A 19,653-nucleotide genomic window follows, 5' to 3' on the forward strand; every position below is an offset into this window, starting at 1 on the left:
CTTTAGTCATTTAGTTTCAGTTTTTATTAGATTTAGCTGGGGGCTTGTCCCAGTATTACTAGTCCAGTTTAGAGACTTATTTCAGACATAGTTAGATTCAGCTTAGTATTGAGTTAATATTTCTTTTGTATTAAACTCATTATTTTCAAATATCTTAGTTATAGAATATGGGTATTCCCCATCTTTTCAGATTCAATTTATGATTTATCTTCCGCATCAGCTTATTATCTTTAGTATGCTCATGATCATGCCAGCAGGGTTAGCTTGGATCACTTGTAGTCCTAGGTTCCGTCCATATCTCGGAGGTAGCTCGAGGCGTGACAATAATGAACTTAATATGAGTGGTGAAAATCAACGTCCTTTATTTATATCAATGGTCGTCACTTTCTGTAGTTTAACTCTGCACTTTTTGGATGATTTAGTTGTCAAATTCATGAATATATGTGTATATGTATCTGATATAATACAAACAAAAGTATGATTAAGTATATAAAAATCGCACAATATATACGTGTGAATATATGTGTATACGTATTTGATATACGACAAACAAGAAGTATTATTAAGTATATAAAAATCGCACAATATATACCATGTAGTGTATATAATATATTAATTTGAGGCCTTACACTTCTTAAGAAAATAAACTATACGTATACACCTTTCTAATATGGAATTATTAAAGATATGTTATTATATTAAAGATTGCCAAATAGGCATATCTAGAGGAAACAGAGATTCTCGTCTTCTTTCGTATGCTTATACAAATATGAATACAAAATACCAATATTTTTAGGCTAAAATTGCTAAAAAAAATATTGAGTTGAAAATGCTGATGCAAAAAATATTGGTATTCAACTCTATATTAAGTAGTGAGTAAGTTTTAAATAATTTGCCAAAACTTAAATAGTCGCCAAAAAATGGGTAGCCCGATCAACATGGTTCACACACTCAAAGGTCCAGCTTCGAGTTGGGCTATTTTGCTTGACGGGCCTATTCTTTTGTAAGAGACTCAATAATTAACGGACCTAACTCTACAAACATTTCTATCATATTTATTATTTTTTTCCTAATGTTTTAAATAATTATATTTTATCTTACTAATTAATTAATTGCATACCATATTTCATATCGAATGCACATAGATATATGTTTTTTGCTATCAGATACACTGATATATAGAGAAAGAGACGAGCAAGAATAGGAGGACGGAGAACAAGATTTGTCTATATATTCCAGAGTCATGCGAATAACACTATATACACAACAAATACTTGTATTTGGAAACCAAATACGCTAGAGATATAGGAGAGTGGCTACCGAGATGGGAGGGAGGCAAGCTGGAATTATCTATGTATTTCATATACATGTGAATCCACTTGGATATAATGTATGTAGAACAAATTACACTTAATTTGACCTCATGTATCCGAGATAAATGTACCTAGACATATATGGACGTAAGAAAACGGATAAAATTCGCAATATTACAAACTAGCATAAATCTAAATAATTAGATCCTAAAATAAAGGGAATACCGTAATTATTTACCATAACTAACACCAGTGGCGGAGCCACCATAGCTTTAGGGGGTTCATCTGACCCCCCCTTCGACGAGAAATTATATTATTTTTATATGATTAAAATAAAATTTTTAGGTATATATAATAGATATCAAACCCCTTCGACTATTTCATGTGTCTATATCTTCATAGTGAACGCTCTTATCGAAAATTTTGGCTCCACCTCTTACTAACACCAAGGTTCCCTACGATAACTGTATTCAAATTTTGCCAATTAAGCTTGTGTTACGTGCTGATAACTTCTTAAAATTGTAAGTAATCTGTTTTAATAGGACAAATTAATAAGTTTAGATCAATCTCTTTACAATACTGTTAATATTTATAACTTAAATAGATTAAGGTTTGTCACGAGTCACGACCAGGAGCAACATTAAGTTTTTAGACTTGTTTTAGTTTTTCTTCAGTACTACTACTAGTAACAATCAAGTCCCCACTATACAGCAGTAGATTCACTATTTTTGAAAAGTAGAGTAGTAAATTTAGTAATCAAGGACCATCAAGACTTTGGGGTTCCCAATAATTCAATTAGTCAAACTCAATATATATGAATCCGGAGCCTAAAGGGTGAAAAATGTTAACAAAAATTTCAAAACAGTATATGAATTTTTTTTAATCAAAATAGTAAAATCGCTCATCAAGTAGCTATTTTATCCGCTTGAAAAAGTAAAATCACTAAATAGCAGCGATTTCCGAACTAAAATTTTCTTTTTTTAATATGTCGCTGCTGAGGCAGCGACTTAAGCTTAATTTTTTTAATTATTTTTTGCTTCTTTTTTTTTAAAAAAATTAAATCGCAGTGGTGTTTAATTAATTTTTTTTCTTTTTTCAAAAATTAAATCGCTAAAAAAGATTTTGATTTAAAATCGCTCCCTTGGCAGCATTTGATTTTTCTAAAAAAAATTAATTAAAACCGCTGCAATTTAATTTTTCTTTTAAAAAATTATTTTAACTTTAAAAAAAAAGCAAAAAATGATTTTAAAAAAATTTTGAACTCAAGTCGCTGCCTCACCAGCGACATAACAAAAATATAATAAAAATATATATATATTTTGAAAATCACTTCTTCGGGAGCGATTTTCTTTTTAAAAAAATCAAATTTTACAAATCGTTGTTATAGCAACAATTTTACTTTTTTTTCAACGGACAAAATCGCTACTTAGTGAGCAATTTTGCCGTTTCAGTTTTTTAAAAAATCATATGCCGTTATGAAATTTTTGTTAACAATTTTCACCCTTTAAGCTCCAAACTCGAATATATATATCGATATATTTGGTATAAAGTTATTCAATAAGTAATCATAGATTTAAAATTATTTTTCTTATTGTAGCTCTTCGTTGAAGATTGAAAGGTGTAACGCATCATGTTTTCATTTTCAATTCTTTGCCTTAAATTGGAATATAAGCTGTAGAGAATTATTGTATACTTAACATATTCTTTCGTGAAATTAATATGAACATAATATGTTTATATTGTCACTATGTATATCCTCGTTCTGAAGTTTTTGAGCTTCCGCTCTTTTTGTTCTTTTGGTGATTCAAATCTATAACCTTTAAATGAATGTGAGGAATTCTTACCATTCGAGAAACTCTCTCCTTTCAGAAAGTTGAGAAAGCAACGCCTTTAATTTTCTATTAGACGGTACGTAGTCCACATATGAAAAAAAAAGAAGGGCGTGTTAGGTGGGGATTGGGCATTGATATATAAATACTTTGATTGCTTTAATTTCTTGATGATCATGATATATATGCATGGGCATTATATTGGTCCCCCCCCCCCTTAACTCTCTTTCCCATTTAGTTCATGAGTTTGACAAAGCAAATACACACATAGTTGCATGAATTTGGTATTGAAAACAAGCAACATTTAACTTACATCTCTGGCATTTTTCATCCAGTTTAATAGATCTGTGGCCATGTTTGTTAGATTTCTTGTACAACTTTTTAATTTATTTTTTTTCAAAGGTACCTACCTACAATATAATTATTATGTATTATTACTCTCACTAACTACAAATGTACAAACATACCATGATTTTTCATCCACTTGTATTGAGTTGATATATTAGAAAGGAAAAGTCATCAGTCTCGAGGTTTTAGGGACCATTTAGGTAACATAATAGACTATACGTTTAAGGACCACATATTGTATGATTATTATTTTTACAACTTATGTTTATTAAATTTTAGAATTATTAACATTTTGGCTAAGAATCTTCTTATCTTATAATTCCTTCAATGACCAAATAATTGTTCTAATTGCCGTAAATGATGTTAGTCCCGTGTGTGTATTTATGTTTCATGTAAATTAAGGAAAATGATAAAAAGCAAAGTAGGTCAACGAGGTTTTTGCTTTACTTGTCATTTCTAAATATATATATATATATATATATATATATTATTTACTTGAAGCCTTAAATGACCCAATATAATGTCAAGTTCAACCACCTTTTATTTTATTCCCTTTATTTATTTGTATGTAGTTATTTTTTTTCTTTCTTTTACATATCTCTTAAAATAAATATAGTTAAAAGAGATTTTTAATAATGCATGTTCAAAATTTTCTCTCTGTTTTCTTTGGCTTGCGAGTTGTTTTGCCATATTCATTTTGTAATTAATTGCAAGATATCTCATGTATTTTATTAATAAATATCCTACTTTTATTTTTAAATTTCATATAAGAAAAATATAGTATTTGAGTTGAGTTTTAGATTACAAAATTAAATCTCTCGAAATCAAAGTAACTCGCTAATACTTATTAATTTCTTAAAAAATTCCTTCTCATAGAACATATATGTGTGATGTGTCTAATGATTTTTTGAAAAAACGTTGATAATATAAACTATATAACATGACAAAAAATTATTGAAATTGGTGTTCGTAAATATTTTGGTTGCCTTTTGTAGCTTAAAGAGTTCCATTCTTTGCTGCCAACTCCACAATCATTTACTTTCTTATTTCATGTTAACTTTTCCTTCTCTTTCGAAGCCAACAATATTCATCCTCTGACCATTGTACTTTCCTGTCTCAAATTATATTTCGCAATTTTAAAAATAATTATTTTATAAATTAATTTTTCCAATATATCCATAGTGCATTCTTAAAGATCACAACACTTTATTTATGAAGTGATATTATGATTGTTAGAATATAAATAAAAAATAAAATGGTTTTTTAAAAAAAATTCTTAACTAAATATATTTCTTAAAAAGAGTATATAAAAGAGAATCATGATAAATAATTTGAGATGGAGGAAATATATCATGCAATATATATCAGATATATACATGTAGAGACGTGTTATATTTACTCTTATATTTTTACAAATAAGTACTATATTTCTTCTTCGTTATATGTTTTTTAAAATATATTTGTCTTTGTATATATTCTTTAAAAATGAGCCATATTTAGACTTATAACTTTAAATCATCATGTCTTCAACATATTCACCATTTTCATCTAATCTTTTATGACCATATTTGTTCTTGTACTATGAAGAAATCTTATTTCTCTTATTGTGTTAAATTCTCATGTCTCATATTAATTTTTTTATGTGGCACCTACCGTCTAACAAATACTTTCTTTTTTTTCAATTAAATCTACGAACCTAATTAATTCCTTCATAGTACTTAAATTGTGGACCAAAATTTCTTTATCAGCAATACGTAGTGACGTAGACTAATAAAATGTAGTGTTACTAAAGTATCCTTTTAATTTGTCAAATTAGATTTTGAACCTCACTAACCTCGGCCAAAAGTTAATACGAAGGGAGAGAAATAGTCTGAATTTCTCACCCTTTACTAATGTGCGATTCATTCCGTTCATCAATTATTTGTACATGACATTTCAAATTGAATTAAGGTAGGTAAGACTTCACAAAAAAAGTCAAAATGTAATGAGAGTTGATGGTCCAAAATAGAAGTGTAAGATTAATTAAGCACCACCAATTACTACACTATTATTAATATATAGAATATGCAAATACATTTCTCTTGAACAATTATGTTATGACGAGGAAGAAGAACCATTAATAAAAAAAGGAATACAAAGTATGGTCACAAAATTAATCATATGATTCTGGACAGACCAGCAAGCAGCACTAATGTATCAGTCACTTATCGGAAAATTTGGGTGGTCCATTCCCCTCATTACGAGGATAAAAATATAAAGTCATCAGTAGCTTATACTATAACAAATATAACAGTAGATTAATAGATTTCATAAAATCAAATTTTTTTAACTCAATTGTTGATACCACTATATGTGCGTTATGCAGAAATTTATTTATCAACTAGCTAAAAAACTTTAAAATTATTTTTAATACACAAAAATAAATAAAAGAAGGGGAGTGGGGTGGGGTTGGGGGTTAAGTTGAGAACCCCACTAATTCCTTTCCATTAAAGGAAGGATTTGCCTTCGGAAACAAACCCACTCCGTGAATTGATTGATGGACGTAATCGATTTGCACTATAATAAAAATAACTTTTAGCGGTAATAAATATTGATATTAATAAAGTGGGCTAAAGTCTTTATCGATATTAATTAAAGTGTGTTTAGAATCAATGTCGCTAAAAACTTTAAGGACATATACACAAAGTTCTAATTATCGCTAAAAATATATATTTAATGACAACTAAAAATTAGATGTCCCTAATAATCATTCTTACGTAGTGCTGGGGAATTTTGTCGATACGAATTGTTGATAAAAATGAATAGGTTTTTAAATTTTGCTTTTAAAATGCTAACTTTTAGTTGTTTTTAATAATTGAATTTATGTTAATGAAATAAATAATATTTAAAAACTAAAGTCATATCAAAACATAAGTTATATCACATAAAATATAATTACATATAGTAAAAATCACCGCAAAATAGGAACATAAGTTCAATTAAACCAATTCCCAATTATGTGTGGTTGGGTACCAAACCGTTAGTTAGCCTTCCATCAGTAAGCAAATTGGACCTCTATTCTCTGGGTGGGGCAAGCATGATAGGAAATATATCGAATATAAGTCGAAACGAATTATTTTTACATTGACATATAAATGTTATGGAATTTCGCTAGGCATTTTAAATTATTTTGTTATTTGATATTTATAATATGAATATTGAAATATAGTATTGTATCAAAGTTTATAATAATGTATAGAACTTTCATATTTACTATTTTATACTTTTAAGAAAAAAATAAATTAATCGTTGAAATTGTTTCGGATTTTAAAAAAGAGACTTTAACTTTGTAATTGTCTTATTACCCCACTAAACAATTATGAATCGGTATTATTATACCATTTTTAGATAGCACCAAATATTAAGAAGCAAAAGTGTTCCCAATCAATATATGACACGTGTTAATTTAATTTAAAATGTATCTTTTTTTAATTTAAGTTTTTCCTTTATATTTTCTTTTTTTGGTTCTCTTACTTTCTAAATTTTAATTTTGATTTATTTTAAATTTCGTTTCATCTTTCACCTTTCTCCATTTTTTTTCCCTTCGCCCCTCATCCCCCATGTCAAATTGAATCTTACTCCCATTTTTTTCTTTCTTTTTTTTTTCATTTTTCTCCGGTCAAATTCTATTCATACTATTATTTAGACTTTACTAAATTATAAATAACAAAATTAATTATTTTTCAATAATAATTAAAATTTTGAAGTATCGTCAACTACTCATTTTCATATAAATCCAAAATTAGAATCATAATTTTAAAAGAATAAATTAATTCCCCGAAAATTGAAAGAATTTAATTGAAATCAGGCAAAATAAAAACGATATAATACTTCCTAATTATCTCATTAATTTATCTCATTTTCATATAATCTCTAAACTGGAAATAAAATTTTGAAAGAATCATAATTCTCCGAAATTTAATAAAGCTTAATTGAAATTTGGATTAAAAAAACTAAATAATATCTACTAATCATCTTGAAATCTAATGTGTTTTATCAAATTGTTCAAATGTAATAAAATGTTTAGGTATAATTTTAAATTAAAGAGAATTAAACTGATAGTAGTAAAAGGGGAGATTAAATTGTGATAAAAAGTGACATTTAAAGTGAGGAGCTTCAATTAAGATGAAAATGAATTTTTGAAGAAGAAAGAAAAAGAAAAAAATAAGGAGAAAAAAGATAAAATAATAAGATAAACAAGAAAATGTATTTTATACTCCCTCCGTTTTAAAAAGAATGGTCTGGTTTAACTTGGAACGGAGTTTAAAAAAAGAAAAAAGACTTTTTAATCTTGTGGTTCTAAATTAAAGTTATGTCAAATGTACCAAAACGTCCTTTAATCTTGTGGTCTTAAACATGTCACGTGGAAAGTTAAAGTTAAAGTGTTGTCAAAAAAGGAAAGGGACATTCTTTTTGAAACAAACTATAAAGGAAATAGGGACATTCTTTTTTAAACGGAGAAGTAGTAAAATACTTGCAAAAATAAAATTATATTCGTTTTTTTGTTTGTTCACACTTTTGAAGAGAGTGCATATACTCTCCATGCCAGGTGGATGATATAATAATAAATTTCAGAATTGTTTAGGGGAATAATAAAATTCTTGCATAATTTAGAAGTCTTTTTAAAAATTTGAGACAACTTCAGATGTCGTTTTATATCTTTTTCTACACTTTTAATGTAACTTTTCCAAAGTGATCCAAAAAGTAATTTTCACTTCTATTTGAAAAGTGTAACAAGTTATTTGGATAGTATTTCAATTCTCATGTAGCTATATATATTAAGTTAGATTTTAGCTATTAGTGAATGAATTTTTTGATGTAAAATTATATAGAATTACGCTTAAATTTTGTTAATGTTTATTTAGAATCTGCAACATTGATACTTGACCGTGATTGAATTTTTTCAAATTATGTTGTTATTGAAATTTGATTGAGACATTTTTAAAAATATTAAAATTATAATATTTTAATAAATATGTATATGTAATTGGAAGTCGAACAAATTATGATTAACAAACTACTATTATATTACAAAATATCGAAATAAATTCTAAAATAATCGAACCATGCCAAACTATCCTAGATACAGGGGTTTACTAGTCACTTTTCAATTATGTTTTTAAAAAATGACTTTTATTTCAAAGATGTAATTTCATAAGTAAACTTTTGGTATAAGGATGTTTTTTCAATTTACAAGAGCTTTAAAATACTTTTTTTCGTGTGAATTCTTCCTCCCTATACCCTTGTGTTTGTTTTTTCTTTGATACAAATATTTCGAATACGAAATATAAAAAAAAAGTCAAAAATTATAAATGGATACATCAATTTCTTTTCTAGTCAAAAGGGTAAAATCGCTATCGACATAACGATTTTGTTTTCAAAATCACTGAATGATCAACGATTTTGTCAATATATATATATATATATATATATATATATATATATATATATATATATATATTTTAAAAAATCGCTTTTGCCAATAGCGTTTTTGGCAATGTTTATTCTAAAAAAAACATTTTTCATAAGAATTTTTGACTTTTTTATAGTCGCCACTTAATTTTTGAAGAAAAATCAAGAAAATTTGTGTTTCCAAAAGACTTAACAGATAAAATTATTTTTGAAAATATTTAAAAGGGTTCGGGAATTCCCGTTTATATTTTAGAAAGGTGTTAGACACCTAAAATATCCACTAATATGGCTATTCGATAATTAACTTAATTTGGCTAAAATGACCTTGCCTTTTAGTATGAGATTTATTAGGAGTTATTTGAAAGTGAAGTATCTAAGTAAAAAAATTTATTGCAGACTTGTTCTTTTTTAAGTCCTTTTGAAATTAATTTTCTAAGTCGACAAAACTTTTAAGATGTTTGCAGGGATTTGAAGTTTTCTAACTTTAAACTAGCGACAAATAAAGGCAAGTAAACATACAGAAGCAAGAGAGAGATAGAGATAGAGAGAGACGTTGGGCCAAATCGGATCATGTTCGCCTAGACCAGTATTTGAGTCGAATTTATTTTAGGTCTTAGGTCCATTTGGTTTATACGTGTCCTAGATAATCTTTCAATTCGGAGAAAATCTGAGTCCATCTCTCCCTTATTCTCTGATTGTCCATATTCGCTCAATACAACATGTCATTCAAATCTTTAAGCGTGTCCTTGTTGTCAAAAATATACAACGCCAGAGTTTCAGCACCTTTTGCCTAAATGGCTAAGGATCCACCACTAATGGAGCAATTTGCATCCTTGGAAGTATCGATGCCCCTCTTTGCATTTTCCCAGGGCTCGATACATATCAGACAGGATGACCGGAGCTATAGGATAGTATTTTTTTTGTCCCTTGGTTCTTATACCTTTTGAACAAACTATAGGATAGGCAACGATATTCTTGTAAAAGTGAAAAAAGTTCGAATGCCCTTTTGGTTAAAAAATAAATTGATGTACCCCATTGAAATTTTGACAATTATTTTCGCTCTTTATACCTTTGGACTCCAAATATATATATATATATATAGGTGACACAATGAGCACAATCAGGCTAACTTTATTTTACCCTTTAATATATAAGTTCAGCAAAGCTACATACAGAAAAAAAGAAAAAGAATAACTTTTATAGTTTGATGACTAATTTTGGAAGTGAAACACAAATCAGTAGACATAACGGGTCCATTTCTCCAGCTAATATATACCAAAAAACCTTGAGGTTTATTATTGCAAGCGTTTTTTCTTTCTATTTCTAAGAATTCCCATCAAACAAGAAAAGAACTAATTAGCTTATTTAACACTTTCTTGTACTATATACATTTGCACAAAATGTCATGACAATTTGGGTTAAACTTCAAGTTAACTTTTATCATTTTCAGAATTTGGAATTCTAGACTAGGTTTATAATATTATTTTGTCCAATATATATTTAGTAGTGTTTTTTGTTTTTGTTTCTTGTGTAACCGCATTGAGATTCAATTAGATTTAAAAAATAAAAAATCACATGATTTGAATTGCACAAAAACATGTTGTTACTATTAACCATTCAAGATACGCATCATATACAAGATGTTTATAATCAAACTTGTAAACAAAGTGCATTTCGTAATTTTTTTCAGCATATCTATCCCATTGCCTTGCCAAGTGTCAACTATTTGGTGACACGCTTGCTTGCCCAGATAAGAGTTTTTTTGTTTAATTTTTATTAAAATGGTTGTTTTATTTATCTATCAACCAAATAAAAACATTGATTTTTTTTACTACAAAAAGATCAGATGGAACGGAATCATACGTAATCTTCCATTCGGTCTCACTCGAATAAAAAATCGTTTGAACGGGTACGGAAGTGGATTAACGTATAAAACTCAAACCTTCTCAATAAAAAAAATTACATTTTTCAATTTTTATATATATATATATTTTGAATCACCTTGATTAAAAAGAAAGTTAACTGCGCAACTTATAACTTTCTCTTATTTAATTCTTTGTAGTTTGTAATTAGTATATAACAATCCCATATTTGTATTTTTTTATTTTTAAAACTCTGTAAAAGAGAAATTCTAAATCTTCTGCTATTTATACAAATAATAATTTTGGTGAAAGATGAGGATGGTGTGACGTTATTATTATTATTAAATACGAGGTACATTGTCAGAAAGGTATTGTCCATTGGTGTGTTTCAAGAGCAATATGTGGGGCCCTTTTATGTACTCTTCGATTCGACTATTCTGGAAACTATTTCCTTTTTGGCATATTATTCCACTTTCCTTTTTCTCTATCCAAACTCATTCACATTCATCTTATTCCAAAAATAACCTTCTCTATTTTCCCAATTTACTATCCTACTCTTTTTCTAGAGCTCCTACATCAATAATAAGGTCAAAGGTGAAAAAGTGGAGACATAATAATAAACAAAAAATTAATAAAAAAATTTATGCATACTAAGAATATATACATAAGAAATTATCAATAAATAAAGAGGAGCTTGCATCGCTATAAATTTAAACATTCATATAAAATTTGTTTTAAAAAATCACTTCAAAAAATATTATCAATTTCCACTTTTAAGATAACACGTTGGAAGAGCAAAACGTAAAAAGAAGTATATGAAAGTTTGATTTGTTATATATACCTTCGAACATCCCAAAAGGTAAACAAGAAAAGCGGTGAATGAAAGCAGTAAAAAGCAAGTAATTTGAGTGACTTTGTGGGGGAGTGAATGCTAGGTAGCTAATAAAAGAAGTTTTACTTGTACTGTCTTTTTCCATTATTGGTTAAAATGTACTAGTTTTACATACATATTTATATAAACTAAAATAAGGGAAAAGCTAGCTGTAACAACATACTCCATATATAATTCTTTTTCTTTTTTGTACCAATATTTCTTCCTCGAGGAAACCAATAATTAAATACTACTATTACATAGATTTTTAGATCACTAAAAGTTGCTGCCACACACTTTTCCTTTCATTAAATAGTATAGAGAGAGTGATTAAACGAAGACCCCAAAATATAGGATTTAAGTGGTTGATTCAACATAAAAAAGTTGATTTTTTTTTAAAAAAAAACATAGAATGTTACTCAATTCTATGTCATTTAATAAAAATGGTGAATCATAGTCAAATGTGTTTTGAGTTACGTGCATTCACTACAACAAAAATAACATTTAGCGAATATAAATATAATATTTAATAAAGAATAGTAAATTTTTTATTATCATTATTTATTTATCATTAGACTCAAGATTGTTATAAACTTTAATTACGTACTAAAATATAGCTATTAAACACCTTCACTTCCATCGATAAGGTTATAAATTCGAATAATCAAGAGAGCATTTTCGGAGAGAGTTAAAAACAAACTATTGTTTTTAGTTATTAATTACATTAATAATCATATTCGATGTAGTGATTGATAGTATAATAATAATAATAATATAAATTTAACCTTTTAAAACAAGTTTTCAGACTTTATCTATTCAGCGTGTGATTTTTCGAATTTCCTCATGAGTAGACAAAAAACTGTATTTAGGATATGTAAATATAGAAAAAGTATTTTATGAATGACTTAACAAGAAGGGGAAAACTGGTGCTTTTCACCAGTCACTTGGGAATAAAGAGATACTAGTGAGATGGTTTGGCAAGTCATAGGCACTAGCCAGTAGCCACACAGAAATATATATAGGGGTGGGTGGAGCTTTAACTTTTTTTTTTTTTATAGGGAAAACTTTTATATATATTATTAATAAATCATTTTTAAAATGTTAGTATTACAATTAATCCTCCTTAAAAATGAGATTAATTATCTTATAGCACACTATTTTTGTGCTAATATAAGTAAAGTCCGAACGGTTGTGGTTGGCTAATTCAGTATAGGGGATTTAAGCTAGTCGCCTAGCCTACTTTATCGCTGTATTGGGCAGCTATTTATTTCTGATTAGAATTATATAGTATTAATAATATGATTATAATTATTTTTAGAAAGTTCAAAGTTTATAACCAAACGTAAATGGATATGTAATAGGTGATTCATTGTGTTTTATAATGAAAAATAATATTTGAAATTTTGAGTTGTGTTTGATTATTTATCAATACAAATTAGAGTTGTTTTTATTTTTCAGTTAGTTGGGATAAAACTCTGGAATTCTAACTACAAACTGAATTACAAACTTTTATGGCCAAATACTTTTGTTTCCTAGAATTGAATCACATATTGTATAGTTTTAATTTTTCACGTGGTGTTGGATAGTTGTTAAAATTTATTTATTTTGAATTCATGGGTATTTTATTAGAAGGGAACACTTTTTATTAAAAAAAATTATAATATTCAAAATTTGAATTCGAGACAGCCAAAGCTTTTATGTATTTTGTTGAAAAGAAGTATCGAGTCAGTGAGAAGTAAAAAGGAATGGAAAACACACACACTCTCTCTCTAACCTTTTCTTGTAACAACTTAATCTCTCTCTGTAAGTCATCTGTTTTCTTGTTCTTATATTTTCTTTCAACACTCACGGAAAATCTCCATTTCATTATTATAGTTCAGATTCAACTCAACATGTGTATTTAGTAGAGAGAAAAAAAGTAGAGAATATTTATAGGTGAGGGTCAAATTTTAGCTGAGATGAAAGAGCTAAGCAAACAAAACTCTTGAAATTGTTTCTCCGATCCTCTTTTGTTTACTATTGTTTGACTTGTAGAGAAAGAAATGTGGAATCTAAACAACTCTCCAGATCATATAAAGGACTATGAATCAGAAGAAGGTAAAGGTGTTGGATCCATTTCAAATTCAAGTTCATCAGCTGTTGAGGAATTATACGGTTCAGAGGAAGAAGATGAATTTCTCGAACAAAATGGACTAAAAGGCAAGAAAAAGAAAAATATTCCTAGTAAAATATTTGGCTTCTCTATGATTGCTCCACCTAATAATAACAATCACAACGACGATAACTTGTCGTCGGAGAGTGAACCGCCGGTTACCCGGCAGTTTTTTCCGGTTGATGAGTCGGAAATCGGAAGTGGCAATTTTAATGATAGATCTTGTAGATTTCCAAGGGCCCATTGGGCTGGAGTGAAATTCTACCAACCGGAGCCATCTGCTAATTCGCCAGCACTATTGGGGAAGGGTAGTGAGTTGTCGCAACAAGTGCAGCCAATGAAAAAAAGCCGGCGTGGTCCAAGGTCTAGAAGCTCACAGTACCGCGGTGTTACTTTTTATCGGAGAACTGGCCGCTGGGAATCACATATATGGTCAGTTTCTATTAATTGATTAATGGTTCGTTTTCTTTTCTTCCTTTTAAAACTCATTCATTTGGTTTTTACGATCGCTCAGGGATTGTGGAAAGCAAGTTTATCTAGGTACGGTTTTTTAAAATTTATTTCCGAGCTGAAGTTGCAAAAAGTTTAGTATGTTGATTTTCGCAGATTTTATAATTTGTAGGTGGATTTGATACTGCACATGCTGCTGCTCGGTGAGCTCTTTAGCATTGTTAGTTTTTTCGTAAACAATTAAAAATAAAACACATGTATATTGAAAGATTGAAAAATGTGTTTTCTCAGTGCGTACGATCGGGCAGCAATAAAATTTCGTGGAATGGAGGCGGACATAAACTTTAACCTCGAAGATTATGAGGAAGATTTAAAACAGGTAGGTTCATGATATTTTTTATTTGCTTTTCTAGCTGGAGTACAACTACTTTAGTGAATTACACTCTCTCCCTTGTCTTTTTTAAAAAAGAATAATGATTCCTTTTTATCTTCAACAGTTGTTTACTCTATACCCTGAGTGTTCGGAATTTAAATTTAATGAGTTAGATTTTTAGATTCTAACAACTCATTTATACATTCGAAATTGTAAACGATTCTATGGTCCATTTTCCTAAGCCATATCCAATGGAGAGACATTTTTTTGACATGAAACATTTTGAATTTACTTCTTCCTTGTGTTGTAATATTGGTTTTGGTTTGTTGTATATGTATGATGTAGATGAAGAATTTAACGAAGGAAGAATTTGTTCATGTACTGAGGAGGCAAAGTACTGGTTTTCCGAGGGGAAGTTCTAAGTATAGAGGGGTGACATTGCACAAATGTGGTAGATGGGAAGCTAGAATGGGTCAATTGTTGGGCAAAAAGTATAATATTTTATCCTCAATTTATTTTGTTGCCAAATGTCATTAAGCTTGGTAGGCTATTAATTTCTAAGAAAAAATATTTTTGAATAGGTACGTTTATTTGGGACTCTTTGATACTGAAAATGAAGCTGCCAGGTTTGTGTGGTGTTGAATTTATTTTGTATTTTTTTTGCACTACAATTGCTGAAAAATCGTCTTTTTTATTCTTTTTATAGGGCTTATGATAAAGCTGCCATCAAATGTAATGGCAAGGATGCAGTCACTAACTTCGATCCTTGCATTTATGAAAATGAACTTAATTCATCTGGTACAGTTGTGTATTTGTTCCTTCTTTTTTTTTTTAAGAAGAGAGTTTTCTGACAAACATTTTTAATTGTGGTTTCTCAGAATGTAGTAATAAAGCAGCAGATCACAGCCTTGACTTAAGCTTAGGTAGTTCGAGCTCAAAGCAAAACAGCCGTGAAATGGAGGATACTAATAAGAATCAAAATTATCCTTCTATCCAATTTGATGTTGATTGGCGACACCAAGGGTCGAAACCCAAGGTACGTAGAATTTTTCTATACTCAGAATTCAAATGAAATATCTGGTGAAATTAAGGATTTTATCTCTACATTTTCTATGTATACAAGTTAAACTTACCTTTTGTAGCTTAATATCTTCGGAGCGTGATTGTAGTTTCTTACTCCTTACAATATTACATGCATGATGAAATGTTTCGATTATTCGCAGCAACCTAGTCCACTTGATATGGAGTATGGGCGAAGAAGAAATGTGTACAATGAGACGGAAACGTTGCAACTCTTTAGCCAAACGCACCTACATTCTCCGGGATCCTTCAAGACAAATAGCAATGAAATGCAAAGGTTTGGCCAATATATGAGAGCTGGTGACTCCCAAATGATTCCACCACAATTCACCTCCTCAAATTATCAAGTGAGTAACCAATTTTACATGACTTTAACTTGTTAATTTTTTTGTTTACTCAATCAAATCATTTAGTTTGTAGCTATTTCTCCCATGATTTTTTTTTAAAAAAAAATCCACCACTTATTTTTGCTTTTTTGGTAGTGATACAAGTATATGTCTGTAATACGTGGAACTACTCTGAAAAAATAATACAAGATTACCTCCTTTGAAAGAGTTATATCACGTTGATAATATAATAGTAGTTACGTTGGTGGAGTATTCTAGTAAAAGATCCTGGAGTAAATATGTCCAGTATTTAATTGTTGAGTATTCGCCAAAACCAAAATAATTTTTTAGAAGGTTAATCTAGTTTGGTGGTTATTAATCCTACGATAACCTTATGTAGCTAGAAATATATTTATAATTGTTAAGAATTATGATGATACAGGTTCAGTTTCCAAGCAGCAGCAATAGAAGAGATACTCAACAATGGCAAAGCAATACTGTTCCTCCTCCTCACCTATTTGCAACTGCTGCAGCATCATCAGGATTCCCTCAGCAGATATTAAGACATCAAAACTGGCCTCACAAAAGTGGCTTTAACTACTCTCTCACCAGACCATCCAATTAATTTTCTATCGAGACAGTCGATCGATGCATGGAATATTTTGCGTCTAAGAGAGTTAGCGAACCGCACGCACCTGAAGGAGGGTTGTGATGTAAACTATAATGTAATATAATATTTACAAGGGTTAATCTTGATGGTAAAAAAAAGCTTTTGAGAGATTCCAACTCTATGGATATAGTTGGTACAAAGCTAACTGAAGAAGAGATATTGAACTAGATTTCTTACTCATGTAAGCTGCCAATTTATACCATCCACAAGTACAGCTACTAAATAAATGTTTTTAATTTTTTGGTGGTCTATCTTGTGACTTATATGTTGTTATTTACCAATACATAATTCTCACTTTATTCCATTATTTTTGTCCTCATTCTTTTTGACATGTAGCAAAAGTATGTTATTACTACCATTCACTGGAACCTTGTTTCCTTAATGAGTAAAAAAAGCCTCATTATTATATTGCCCATTTCTTTTCCATGAAAATGATTTGAGTTTGTCAGAAACACGGTACAACCTACCCCACTTTTTTGTTTTCTTGCACATATGACGTACACTAATAAACTAAATAACTTATCACAAAGAAAAGTTCAACATTAATCATATTTTACCATTCACGCTCAAAAGTTCTATTACAAATTTTAATTTCATACTTCTAAATTAAAATTATATTAAATATATTAAAATATTTTTAATTTTATGATTTTAAATATGACACGTAAAAAATTAAAGTTAAAATTTTACCAAAAAAAAGAGATTATTCTTTTTTAAACAAACTAAAAAGGAAATGAGATCATTCTTTTTTAAATCGAAAGAGTAATATTTTTAAAACTCGATTAATTTAAAATTTGTGTCAAAAAATTCTAATTAATTGAGTCAATTTTTCTACCAAAATAGAAACCTGTAGATTGAAATTGTAAAGTTCTGAGAGCTAATTACTCATGATAAAGTTGCATATAAAAATAAAATATATGTGGATACAATGTGGTCTACGTCTAATACTCCAAATAATCAACCTATCTATAATAAAAATCTTTTATAAATTACATACATCGATCGATATAATATTGTTTTACTGAATTATTCTAAGAAATATCACTCAATGTCAACGAATTGTCACCATCGTCATTACTTCTCGAAGACACACAAAAGAAGAAATTGTTATCATGATGAGATGAGAGAGACATAACCTAAATCTTCGAAGTACGTATATTATAATAGGCAAAACTGGTTTTACTAAATTTAACTAAAATGATTCTAGATATCAATTTTTTTAATTTTTTTAAAAAAGATTAATATGACAAAAACCTTTGCCTTATCCCTAAGTAGTATAGTACAAAAATAATTTAATCATTCTTGGTACGATACGTAGAATACGAAACTTCCAAAAATTGATATTCTAGTACTTATGGTACTAGATTAAATTTAAAATATATGTGTGATTTCATCATCTGGCTCGTCATCATTGCTTAAAATAAACATATCTAATAACTTTCTATTAATAATATTTATATAATTAAGGTATTATTTTAATAATGTTGTAAGGTAGAACGTCTTTACATACATATGACAATTGATAAAGCGCATAAATACTTGCTTTGTTGCTGTGTGCTTTTTTGACCACATATGTACACAGCTAAGATATAGCTGTTCAAAAATCAACTTATAATTTTATTTTTTATTTTTTGAGAAATCAAAGTTTAATAATTTTATTCGTGGATTTGACCTATTTATTTTATTCTATTTATAAGTAAGCTGACTTTCTTTAATCTCTTTCTATACTTGCGTAGAATCTCAATGATTTAGTACATGATGTCCTAGAACTAAGTTTGTTCAAGTTTTCAAATAACAAAATTAAGTATTTCTATGAAAACATACATTTTCATTGAATGACATTTCTATGAAAACATGCATTTTAATTGAATGACATTTCGTAGAATAATATGCAATATAGATCTTTTCTTTTGCTAGGGATTTTCTTTTTAATTTTTAAGAAGTTACACGGAAATAGAGGGAAGAAATTGAGAATGTCAAAATAAAAGTTCAACAAATAAATAAAGAGGTCTTTTGGTAGGAGGTATTAGAAGAGGTGGTATTTTATGTGTGAGTTTACGTATAACTAAGTTATACATCCTACATGGTATTATAGGATATATTACTAATATTTTTCATTTGATAGTAGTAATATATGATTTTTAATTATTTGTATTATGAGCCATTTAGAAATTACATACATATTAAAACTACAACTTACAATTTTTATGTATAAATGTAAATGATTTATTCAATTTTAACATTGTTTATTGTCTTTTCGTTTTAATAATAAATGATTATCTTTTTTAAATTGAAAATTGACATTTTGCGTGTGATCAATTTGTTAAGATGACAAGTATTTGTCCTCAAATAATTCAGTGAAAACATAGCAAATGTGACAACAAAATTGTTTTTCTCCTAGATATCTAGAAGGTCATAAAAAATAATATTTTTTCGAAAAACTCAATAACATAATAATTGAAGGGTATAATTAAAAATAAGCTTTTGTAAAATTTTATCCAAACACAAGATAAGGTGGGAAACAATGAATCAAGCACTTGATAAAAATAAATCATGTCGTACCAATTCAAACACAAAATGAAATGACAAAAATAAATTGCTAAAACATTTAATAAGGTTCAAACAACTAGTTTTTGAATTTTTATTTATTTGGAAAATTTTGGACCCAGATTAAAGTAAAGGAGAAAAGGAAAAGCAATTTAGGATGTTGGTTATCTAAATATCTATTAATTAGGAAAACTAGATGAATTTGTTAACTTGGATGAGGATTATTAGCAATGCAATTAATCTAAATAATACGAAGTCCTTGATCATATATGATTGTAGTAAGATAATAATCCAAAGAACCACTAAGAAATAATCAATCACTTAATAGCACAAGATAGAGCTAGCTACCACACAACAACTGAGAGGTATCAAAATCATTTG

The 19,653-nt window shown here is 28.4% G+C and overlaps 1 protein-coding gene across 2 annotated transcripts; it reads left to right on the forward strand.

The window, feature by feature from the left end:
• The first annotated feature begins 13,331 nt into the window (after positions 1 to 13,331).
• On the forward strand, positions 13,332 to 17,029 carry AP2b (APETALA2-like protein AP2b). Of its 2 annotated transcripts, XM_010317550.4 has the most exons (11): positions 13,332 to 13,477; positions 13,709 to 14,258; positions 14,341 to 14,366; positions 14,449 to 14,479; positions 14,568 to 14,655; positions 14,995 to 15,140; positions 15,231 to 15,275; positions 15,356 to 15,447; positions 15,528 to 15,685; positions 15,873 to 16,076; positions 16,498 to 17,029. In XM_010317550.4, exons 2-11 carry the CDS (start codon positions 13,717 to 13,719, stop codon positions 16,678 to 16,680), a joined length of 1,515 nt encoding a protein of 504 aa, XP_010315852.1. In that variant the 5' UTR covers positions 13,332 to 13,477; positions 13,709 to 13,716; the 3' UTR covers positions 16,681 to 17,029. The 2 variants fall into 2 exon arrangements, with proteins under 2 accessions (XP_010315852.1, NP_001233908.2); NM_001246979.2 differs by having other exon boundaries at positions 13,422 to 14,258; positions 16,498 to 16,959.
• Positions 17,030 to 19,653: the final 2,624 nt, after the last annotated feature.

Source organism: Solanum lycopersicum, chromosome 2 (assembly GCF_036512215.1).
Source record: "Solanum lycopersicum chromosome 2, SLM_r2.1".
In the NCBI taxonomy this organism is placed as follows: domain Eukaryota; kingdom Viridiplantae; phylum Streptophyta; class Magnoliopsida; order Solanales; family Solanaceae; genus Solanum; species Solanum lycopersicum.